This window comes from Centruroides vittatus, unplaced genomic scaffold, assembly GCF_030686945.1.
Source record: "Centruroides vittatus isolate TY-2023 unplaced genomic scaffold, ASM3068694v2 contig_18, whole genome shotgun sequence".
Classification (NCBI taxonomy): Eukaryota; Metazoa; Arthropoda; class Arachnida; order Scorpiones; family Buthidae; genus Centruroides; species Centruroides vittatus.
Window position 1 is genome coordinate 2,275,515 of NW_027121101.1, and position 11,784 is coordinate 2,287,298.

Sequence of the window (11,784 nt, forward strand, 5' to 3'; positions counted from 1 at the left end):
CATGCGTTAGATCTGATGGTATAAAATGATTGAGTGTGAATCAATGTTACTATTATTTTCATTCTCCGTCATGAAACTGTTTACAGTCTTCAGCTTATTGTTAATAACTTTCGTGGGTATCAATACTCACCCCGAACAGATTCACTTATCACCAACAGGTAAATGCTCTTATATTAATCATTTCATTAATTATGAAAATTTAAATGGATAATATCATTTAGAAGAACGATATTTTTAGTCATCTTTAATGTAATTCAATTGTTACGTTATCGATAGCTGATAATGTAACAATCGTTTTCGAGTTCAAAGTTCATTTATAGGGGGATTTTGAGATTATCCAATCGATTTCAATATCCATAAAGGTTTAAAAATTAAGAATTACTCGAGGTTTTAGATTTTTCGTGTTTTGTACAATTTAAAAACATATTTGAATTGGGTCGGTGGAATAAGGCGAGGCATCATATAGACGTTCTGCCACATTCTGGAAGGATTTTCTATGGGATACTCACCCCTATTTAGGTGTTAGACACGTGTAGAAAAGCCACAAAATTCCACGTGGCCAATCCACGTGATCAGGTGCGAGTCCACGACCATTCATTCTCCCATAGGTTTAGGTTTAAAATAACCACTTTTAACATTAAGTAAAGGCGGTGATTTCTTTATTAAAAGTGGCACAAATGTATTTAAACATGAAAAATTTGATCGAAAGTTTTCAATTTTCGCGAATTTAGTACTAATTTACGTAAGTGATAAGAATTTTTAATTTTATTTTATATACTTGATTATAAATAATGAATTATCTAATACCTAAACAATTAGAATTAAAGACATTTAATTGTTTTGATACTTGACGAGATAATTAACAATATTTTAATTATTGTTAGACTGTGTTTTTTTAAAAAATATTACAAATTATTATTTTGAAAATCGGTCATTTCCGTCATTCAATAAAAATATCGCACTTCCTGTTGTCATTATTCATGCAATTTCCTTTGATTCATTTATTAACAATTCGATAAAATGTAATTTGAGAAATAGAGTCATCGAGTAATTTAATTAAAACTTTAAAAATAATAACAATAACGATTAAAATGGACTTGCGTAAAAAGTCCAAAATGTATTTTGTCTAATTAGAATTAAAGCCTGTTAGTCGTCAGGCCTGTCCGAACCCGCGACAAGTATGATTAAAAGTGCCCCGTGGCACTTTTAATCATACTTTTTTTAGTGGCCACGGGGTTAAAAAAATGGGAAGAAAAATGTGTTGGCAAAATTTTTAATATCAGCAACTGATAGCATTACTTATAATTCTTATGTTTTATAATACCCCGATTTAATTGGTTAATTCGTTTTAACTTTAGTTACTAAATAAGAATTCTCAATTAAGGGAAAAGATAGATTTTACACTTGTTAGGCTGCAATTTGAAAAAATTGTAGACCTATACATTACTATTGTTGTCTGTCCTTCTCGAGAACGGAGTTACATACATTAACGTCAAAATCAGATATAGAAAGCTTAGGGGCAGGATGCCCCGATAAACTTTTGATGTAAGTCGAAAGTTGCGTTATTTCGATTCAAAATTTTCCCCCTGAAAGGAGTTAGATTATGGGCACGACTCTATTGCTAATTTTAAATAATCATGTAGAATTGTCTGTCTTTACCATCGACAGACAAATCTACATGTATGTCAAGTGCTAAGCTTCCAGCAGTAGCGGATTATATTCCTTTGAGAGCCTAGGCGCAATTTTCTTATAAGGTCCTTTGTGTAAGTGTTTTTTTTTCAATATTAAAAAGACAATAAAATCCCTAAATAACAACAAGTTTTTTTTATAATACAGTTTTTAAACCTTTCCTAATTTCTAGAGGCACCTTTCCTAATTTTTTGAGGCCCTTCGAGACAACGAGGGCCTAAGTGCGCGCTTAATGCGCCTATTAGCTAATCCGCTACTGACCTCCTGCCAACATCGTCGGTTTCGATTGCAATGGCGCCATAACAGAAACATGTACTATAATGAACTAGTAGCTTACCTGGATTCAGGTTAGAGTGTGAAAACCATATGTGAGCGCTTCAATCCCGCGACGCACACCCTCTACTGTTAGCGTGTTGGTGTGGAAAGCATATGGTCGTTTGTCAGTCGTCAGCCTTATGCTGGCTCTCCACTATGCGCGATTTTGAGGCGATTCGATGGCCTTTGTCGCTGGTCATGCTCAGCAAAATCGCTTTCAAGTACTTTGGCGACAGAGTATTGGGACAACGTGTATTTTCGTGTGGCGATTGGGTCGCAGCCAATCAACACGCAGCATCCAAAATTCCAAGTGTACTGTACATGACCAGACGCAGCCAATCAGATGGTTTGACGTCATTTTCTACAAAATGGCTTGGTGGATGGACACATTAAATGATAAATGATTAAAATAGCTTTGTAATTTTTGATTAAAAAAGATAAAAAACATAAAGATGAAAAATGATAAAAATAATAATAAATCGATGCTTTGTTTACTTTTTATTCACAGAGAACAGCTGTCGCCAATGATGGATGACTCAAAAATTAAAAATACTTGAATAACGAGAAATTATTTATTTGACACGGTCACAATGGCGGGCTGCAATTTTTAATCATAGTTTTAATGTATTTAATTTAAAATATATGCTCTCCACCTCAAATTAGTAGTGGCTTGCCTCTGTACATCATACTTTTCCTTTAACAATAGAGTTGTGCTGGTCATCTATCAGGGAAAAATATTTGAATTAAAATAACATAATTTTAGGTCTGCGTCGGAAGTTTGTATATAGTTAACTGGATCTCCTGTCACTAAGCTTTCCATATATGATCACGGTTTTCGTCTATGTAACACCGTTCTCGAGAGTAAGGAAAGACAAGCAGACAACGGACGACAGTGGGAATTTATAGGTTTATAATTTTTTCAAAGTGCAGCCCAATAATACCAATATAAAAAGAAAGAAATTTAATTCTGAAAATACATATCATGTGTGGAAAGCGTCCAAAAAACTTGTCCATACATTATTCATTATTATCATCACAAAAAATTGCATCCCGATTTTATTGCAGACAGAAACTTCATTATTTCTTAAAAAATAAGTTTATATTTTTATATTGTAAACTTATATAGTCTATTTTAAGTAATTATCGAAGCGATAAAGCTTATATATATATACAGTATTGTGCGAGTTAGTATGAACACAAGTGAAAATTTGAAAAAAAAAACATTTATTGGTTAAAGATGAATAGAATCGAAAAATGAATATAATTTAAATTGTTTTAATATGAAATATGTCCTGCCTTGGCTTTAATAACTTCTTGAACACGTTTTGGCATGGAACCAATAAGTTTTTTACAGTTTTCTGTTATTTGCTGGTCTCGAAACCATATCTGGATTACAGCCTCAATCAGTTTTGTTTTTGTTGTGCAATCTATTTTACGAAGTCCAGCTTTTACTACAGCCCACAGATTTTCAATCGGATTAAGATCCGGTGAATTTCCTGGCCATTTAAGGCATGATATCTTTTTGTCTTTGAAGTATTTAATCATGACCTTGGAAACGTGACAAGGAGCCGATCTCGTTAAAATACTGCTTGATCGTTGGTATCAACTTTTCTTAGTTCAAATTCCAATCTTTGTTCTAACAACTTTTGCGAGTTTATCACGCCTTTGACCGGCACAAGGAATCCGATACCTTTATAAGAAAAGTAGCCCTAGAACATCTTTAACGGATGTTTAACTGTTTGATCAATATGAGCTGCCGTAAGGTTTTCGTGGTCGCTTTTTCTAACGTACAAGATCGCTGTCCTTGTATCAAAAAATGGCTCTCATCTGAAAATAACACTTTTCTCCAATCTTCAGCAGTCCAGCACACATATTTTTTGCCTGATCGTATCGTTTTTTCATCATGGCAGCAGTCAACAACTGTTTCTTTTGAGGTCTAACCGTTTTTCTTCTACCTTCTATAAATCGTTTTCGTACCGTGGAGTCATGAACAATAACTCCAGCATGTGCCAAGTCTTGCCATATTTAGGTAATCAGCAGTGTTGTTGACACGTGGCAGAAAATTTGGTAGTTTTAATAGTGTTTTGAGTGAACGAAGATGACTTCTGGTTGTCATAGCTTGCCTGAAAACGAGAATAAGTTGTTTTTTGTTTATTGTTGAAAACAACATTTATTGTTCTTTAACTTGTAGGCCGGAAATCTCCTTAAGCTTACTAATACGTATGGGGTAACCGATGTTTTGTTCTATGATGTTTCGCGTTGTATCGGACAACAATGTTGCGGTTTGTATGAGACAGAGGTGTTACGGGTTGCATCGGAAACAGTTTAAAATTGATAAGAATTATATTCTCACAAAATGCTTTTGTTTTACGAGACAATATGCGTAAACTACGGCTGAATAAAGGAAAGAAAGAATCTCTGCAGCTAAGAGAAAACTGCTGGGGGAAAATCGTCTACATGAAGAGAAACAAAGAAAACAGTAAATAGGCCTAAATCAGTTCAAGAAAAGAGAGAAGAGCAAGACTCTCACTGCATCATCTATGGTGAAACCTTTGAAAAAGACTAGATTCAGTGTAGGATTTGTGAAGGTTGGGCTTACGAAAATTACACCGATCTTGAAGGAAACAAATATTTTTATGAATGTGATGTTTGCATTACCAAAAATAAATAAATAAATTAATTAATTAAATAAAAATAAACACTAAATGCATTTGTCATTAAAACGAATTGTTAAATTTTCAGACTGATAACTTTTTAATTTTTCTCATTTATACCACTTTCTTATCACGTATTCACTTAATTTTACGATCCGCAATTTGTACTTTTATAAATTTCTCAATAATAACTCTGCCTAATAATAAAAAGTTGTTTGTGAAACCAAAAGTAATTCTCTTCTTGCAGATTTTTCTCAAGTCCGATACAACCCTCCACAATTAAACTTGGTAAAAATCTAATGACTGCAAAAAGTGTAAAAAAATGAGTTTTAACAGGTGTTTTTATAAGACAATGAAGTTTTGTATGGAATGTAATCTAGACCAATTGAGCTGTAAAATTTTTTTATAATATAGGAAAAGCTTAGGTGTCCGGTACCAGTCGTGACTTGTGAGTTAGTTTAGAAGCATTATTACTGGAGTGTTGATTATGTTATTGACAGTTGGTGACCTAGCACCCTTTACCTGTGACAAATAATCACGTGATTGATAGTGCTAACCCATTGTACTCGGAGCAATTACGTGTAACTTCGTGACAATTTAAGTTTAGATTAGCTGTACAAATTCAAAATTTAAACTTCGGACTATATTAAACGCGTTAAAACTTCTATTATTTGTTAATAACATTTTAAAGAGAGAGATATCAATTAAATCTATTTCCCTTTGTTTTAACAGTTCCCACTCATTCAAATAAAAAAAAAAATTCGCAAGTTGCGCAACTTTCCCGGCTGTTAAGAGATTTTATTTAAAAAATAACTTATATTATTAATTATAATATTGATTAATAAATAAATTGTGAGTGTCGTCATCCACATAACACGGTAGTTACGCTCCGATAAAGTGCCGTATTATGCGAGTCCGTACTATACGAAATAAAAAACTAGTGCAAATAATACTATACGTACTATAAAGATTTTATTTTACAAGACTTTCAATATTATTAATTATTATAAAACGGCAGAAAGTTTGAATTTGAGTTGGGATGGGTTTTATAAAAAAAAAATGTAAATGCTAATAACCAGTAAAATCATCATTCAGTCCGACCCTACTCGAGATATGACAATTTACCCCTCTCTATCTCCCCATCCTCGTAACCTTTATACACCAAAATTGAATAGCACCAATCTCCCTAGTACACAAATCTCCCCGAAAGATTTCAGAAATTTTCGACAAAAAACACAGGAGTTATTAAGCTTCAAATAGGGTGAACAAAATCGTGCCCTTTCCAAACACTAATATCCATTACCCTCGAATTTTTTTGCATTTCTAGACGCCTCAAGGTCCCGAGCGGAAAAATATAAAAATCATGGGTGAGGGTCACTTTTTAACCGATCGCCATACTCTCCCTGTTATATATATAACAGCCGGGAAAGTAAAATTTATAGAAATGTTTAGCTGTTAGACGTAATTTTCTAGAGGTTCTGTCGATTTCTTACAAAAAAATTTGATATTTTTCATACATTTTCTGGGTTTTATCGCCAGTTTGGTCGTCGCCGACTCATTACTAAATAAACTAATAAGAGAAATTGATAAAGTTTACATTTGTTGAATAAACTATTCCATTTGCTAATCACTTGTTCGGCTATCGTTGCTGGAGTTTGTTTATAATTACCTAATCTTCATAGCTGAATTAATTACTTCGATAATCCTTTGATAATAGCTTAAACTCGAAACTTAGTTTATTGTATCATAGATATAGCATTAATTTCATTTAATTTTATTAATGTTCGTGTGCCAATAAGACAAATTCGCGATACTCCTTGCTCTTACATTCCGAATTGTAATTGTATACTTACAATATGACGTAAAGTTTTATATTTCGTTCCGCTTTAAATATTAATAAAGTGGAAAAATCATTAATATTTAAAGCATTACGTGGAGTATAAGAATTGAATATTATTCGAGCTTTTTCGAATCCCTCCGTCATTACGATACTGTAGAATTTTTCTGCTGCTAAAGAATGCCAATTAATTATTCATAGATTAATATTAATCTATGAATAATAATAAAAGCATTATAATTAATTGGTTGCTAGTCAAAATGGTTTATTTATCATTATTACAAATTATATTGCGACATAAAATAAAAGCGATCTTGACTTATTTACATTATTCGAATGAATATTCTTGGATCGTTTCATGCAATTAAATCTGTAACATAATAATCTCTAATTATATATATTATCATACATATATACTGTATATATGGTAACATTTAAGTACCATCGTTTTGCAAAATTAAATGTATAATTGGGCTGCAATTTGAACAAATTTAGACCGATAAATTCCCACTGTCTGTCCTTCCTTAATCTCGAGAACGGAGTTAGATAGATGAAGAGGCAGATATAGAAAGCTTAGGGGCAGGATGCCCCAATTAACTATATACGTTTGTACCGAAAGTCACGTTATTTCAATTCGAATATTCCCCTGAAAGAAGTTAGATGACCGGCACGACTCTATTGCTAGCAGGAAAAGTATGGTGTACAGGGGCAAGACATTACTAATTTGAGGTGGCGAGCATACATTAAAATTGAATAAATTAAAAATATGATTGAAAATTGCATCCCGGCATTGTGACGATGTCACAATAAAGTCATAAATTCAATGCCTTCTAATTTAATCATATTACTCTCGAGAGGGGCATGGCCCTGTATTACAATTATTATCTACACCTTTACCCACCCACTCTCTTTCAGTACATGAAAGATAAAACTGAAATCAATGATATTTAGAAATCTTTAATAAATTCAAACTTTTTTAAATAACATATAGTTATTCTCGCAGCTACATAATGAAATTTTCTACTGAAACTTTTATATTAAGTAATCATTCATATAGTTTCTTATAGAGTTTATATTTTTCAGAAAATCCAGATGAAATGACAATCATGTGGAGCACCGAAAGCAACGTTAATCGAACTGTAGTGCTTTATGGCCTATCAAACGACTCGCTTACTCAAAAAGACGAAGGAACCTGTCAAAATCTTGTGAATGATGATTACTATGTCGATTTGTGCGTTGTTAGATTTATATGGACTGGTACAAAATCTCAACGTGTCCATAAAGTTATTTTGAAAGGATTATCTCAAAATACTAAATATTGTATAAAAAATTTATCTTTAAAACCGACAATTTTATAGTCTTGGCCTATTTCTTGAACTATTTTGATGCATAATTTTTATAGATTATAAAGTTGGTAGCGAAGAAAGTTGGAGTGAAGTATTCAGTTTTACCACTTTACCGAAAGGTGATGATTGGGAAACCAAAATGATCATTTTTGGAGATTTGGGAGAGGGTAGTCCCACTACACCCTGGTTAATTAAGGAAGCCAATACAGGAATGTGGCAAGCCTTCTTTCATAACGGTTTGTTTGCTCTTCATCACTTTATATAGTCCAACTTATGAGTATAAATTCTAATATTTTTGCTGTTTTCTCAGGTGATATTGCCTATTGTTTAGAGTCGGTGAGTATTTTATAATCTAATTAAATTGTTTATTAGGAGACATATTTTGAGTTGTTTATTGCAGAAAGGTGGCAAAGTAGGAGACAATTTCTTCAACGAGATACAACCGATCGCCGCTTATTATCCGTACCTCGTATCAGTGGGAAATCATGAATCTTACGGGCACGAAATAAATTACTACTTTAAAATTTAAATATAATAACAATATAACTAATTATGTATTTTTAACAGCAATTTTACTAACTTTAAAGTGCGTTTCGACATGCCGGGAGAATTCGATAATATGTTTTATTCGTGAGCATATTTCCATCCCGTTTTTATAGCGGAGATTTATTTTTCTTTTAATATATCGAAATATATAAATCATATCTTTTACAGTTATAAAATTGGAAAAGTTTTATTCATCATCTTTTCTACTGAAGTCTTCTACGAAGGAGAAGACAGAAATGTAGTAAAAAGTAATCAATGGATATGGTTAAAGAACACCCTTGAGGTAATTATTCTCTTAAGAATTAGTTGTAAATAAAACATAGTCTGTAATCAAAATTTTTAAATATACTTGGTGGGGTATAAAACATAAACTAGACGTTTAGACACTTCGTAACTATTGAATCTTACTGTACAACATGGAATGGGATGCATTCATTATGCAACCGCAATTAAGCTGATATTCGTGATGATGAACATTCAAACTAAACTTGACCAGTGAAAAATGAAAATAAAGTATGTATTTCTAATTTGTATGTCGTAAGCACGTATTATTTTAGTACCTAGCGTACTGGCTGTTAAGAAATATGTTAGTACTGTAGCAGCACTACTGGCTTTTTCATTGTACCGGATTGAGACTGAAATTAGGTAAGAATTACAGTGAAAGTAAAAGATGAACTCATAAGTTTTATTGCAAAAATTGTTACAGTTTTACCTTTACTGCTTTTTGCACAAAATTAAAAACAAAACTTCATTTGTGCTCTTTTTATTTCACGGAAAATATCTAAACGATATTCAATTTGCTGCTATGTGTTCTGCAACATCTGCGGCGTCGTAAGGATGCTGGCAGGTGTATGGCGAGTTGCCTGCCCGACGAATGGACTTTCGTTAGAAAGCCTCCCTGATCGCTTCCACATTCCCGACCGACAATCGGATCTCCCACCTCCGTGACCTTTCAACACATTTTCCGTGGAAAAGAGCCGTTACATTCATGTCTTGTTGGTGTTTCATGATGGAGGATCCTTTTCAAACACGCGATGAAAGTTTCGCAGCACTCGCACAGAAGAATTTGTCTCAGCATACTATCATACAGTTGAAAATCGCGATTTCAGCACCACAATTAATTTCTCCGCACGCCTCAATTAATTCTAGGGAAAACTTACACAGTTGTTCTTCCTCATGCAATACATTAAATGCGTTTATCTTTACGCACTGAATTTTGGCAGCGATTTAAAATGTGTCAGTCTCAATCCGGGCGCCCTGTATACCTGTATTTTTACAGTAAACTAATGTGTACCGCTACTTGTCTTACTTTACATCTAGATAAAGTTAACCATACTAAGTTTCCACCGTACATTCCAAGTCTACAAATACTGTACTGTACATAACCCAGATGTATATCTATCATGCAATACTCATTATCATTTTTGAGTTAAGTCCCAAATAATCATTGTCGTGTCATAGTACAGTGCTCTGTCAACAAGATCAACTAGAGTACTGTACAATTCAATTGTTGTTGTTGTATATAATTCTGTTTATAATATAAAATACAAGATTTTTAAATATAATGTTTAATTAATGTGTAAATAATTTTGTAATTATAAAATCACCTGTAGAAATTAGCCACCCCTCAAAATTTCCGCCGAACATACTTTGCCTCTGTATATAGGCTATGACGTTAATAGTAAAAACAAAATACCAGATAATTGCCTAAAACTGCAGAAAAAATTTAAAATAAAAGGAATGGAAAGAGGCATGTGATTAACGTGTAACGTTAGAAAGTGAGTGGTAAAATTTGTAAAAAATAAAATAAAATTATTTATGATAAAGATAGTATAAGAACGTTATAGAAATGTAAAATCAAAACAGCTGAAAGAGATATCCCAGTCTCAACTCCTGTCTCAAATCTTTCATCTGGCAAAGACCCTTCAGCTCAGCCTGACTCATGTCTACTCTTTCGCTGCGGGGACAATAATTTATTATCCATGATACATTTTAGATGTAGAAAATTTACTTGGTCTAACTTTTTAAATCTTTAATGTCGTTTTATATTATATTAGGAAGCTAACAAAGGAGAAAATAGAAAAAAACAACCATGGATAATCGTAGCTGGACACAGACCGATCTATTGTTCAACTACAGTGTCTGAAGCTTGCCCAGACAAAAACGTAATTTAAAATAATTAATTAAAATTTGAAAAATTTAAAATTTTTCTTCTAAAATTAATTTTTCGGTTAATTCGCAGTTACAAATCGAATACGAAGACCTTTTCTTTAAATATGGAGTAGATATCGTCTTCTCGGGTCATGAACACGATTATGAGAGATCTTACCCAATTTATCAAAATAATGTAAATCATACTTTTAAAAATATTCTGTATTTTAATAATAATGACTGATTTAAAAAATGTATACGTTGTTTTATCCAGCTCTGTACTCCAAAAGAAGATAATCCATACACAAACCCGTGTGCACCCATCTACATTATTAGTGGAGCAGCAGTACGTATCAAATTTTCTCTTTTTTCTTTTTGCTTTATTAGTCACAGAAATATTTTCGTTTTACAGGGGAATTTTAGAGGACAATTTATATTTTTAGACTTTAAACCAAATTATATAGCATATCGTAGTCGTGATGTTAGTTATACTCGTTTAACAGCTTACAACTCCACGGATCTGTACATAGAACAGGTTTCGGTAGATAAGGTATGTTTATTCGGTTGCAGATTTATTTTTACTAATATTCTTATTTATATAATCATGGTGTCTTTTAGGAAGGCGAAGTGATCGATAAAGTCTTGATACATAAAGATCATCACGGGCCGTATTTATCAAATTATCTTTAAAATAGAAAACAGTAAATAAGTTTTGTGATGTATTTAAATGAATATATATATATAATACAATTTTATTTATTTTCTGATTAATTTTGCGTTTAATTTCTGTTTATTTGCTTAATCAGCGGGAAGAATCCTTTGCAATAAACTAGGTAAAGAAAAAACAAAAGGATAAGGTTGTATTGTAAATAAACCAAACAGTAAAAAGCCTTTAAGATTATGTGTACCTTTAAGGTGTTCTGAAAAAGTTAATAAAAGCATTATTTTAGCACAATATTAGTATATTAGAACGTTTTTCTCCTTTAAAAAACAATAATAAATTATTATTAATTAACGTAATTAACATTACTAATTATATTCAACTTGCAGTAGGTGTATCATCCAGCGCATAGTTCGAAAAGTTTAGAAGCTATATTTTATTTATTCCGTTTATTTTCCTAAAAAACATACAAGAATTGCACAAGTTTCATTGTAGAACATTAAGTTAGTTACTTTCAATACGATTAGTATTCTGTATATACACGTAACACATATCATATCTGTACACACACAAACACATATATAT

The 11,784-nt window shown here is 32.2% G+C and overlaps 1 protein-coding gene across 2 annotated transcripts; it reads left to right on the top strand.

Moving 5' to 3' along the window:
- Positions 1-11,493, top strand: LOC136969693 (acid phosphatase type 7-like). Of its 2 annotated transcripts, XM_067263973.1 has the most exons (13): positions 1-158; positions 7,579-7,815; positions 7,898-8,077; positions 8,152-8,177; positions 8,242-8,339; positions 8,409-8,471; positions 8,556-8,670; positions 10,445-10,552; positions 10,630-10,734; positions 10,813-10,884; positions 10,951-11,088; positions 11,157-11,239; positions 11,345-11,493. In XM_067263973.1, the coding sequence occupies exons 1-12, from the start codon at positions 26-28 to the stop codon at positions 11,226-11,228; spliced, it is 1,347 nt and encodes a 448-aa protein (XP_067120074.1). In that variant the 5' UTR covers positions 1-25; the 3' UTR covers positions 11,229-11,239; positions 11,345-11,493. The 2 variants fall into 2 exon arrangements, with proteins under 2 accessions (XP_067120074.1, XP_067120072.1); XM_067263971.1 differs by lacking the exon at positions 11,345-11,493 and having other exon boundaries at positions 11,157-11,280.
- Positions 11,494-11,784: the final 291 nt, after the last annotated feature.

Coding starts and splice junctions, on each gene's coding strand:
- LOC136969693 (XM_067263973.1), top strand. CDS start 26: ATGATTGAGTGTGAATCAATGTTACTATTATTTTCATTCTCCGTCATG. Junction 159..7,578: donor GATTCACTTATCACCAACAG/GTAAATGCTCTT, acceptor TATATTTTTCAG/AAAATCCAGATGAAATGACA. Junction 7,816..7,897: donor ATCTCAAAATACTAAATATT/GTATAAAAAATT, acceptor TAATTTTTATAG/ATTATAAAGTTGGTAGCGAA.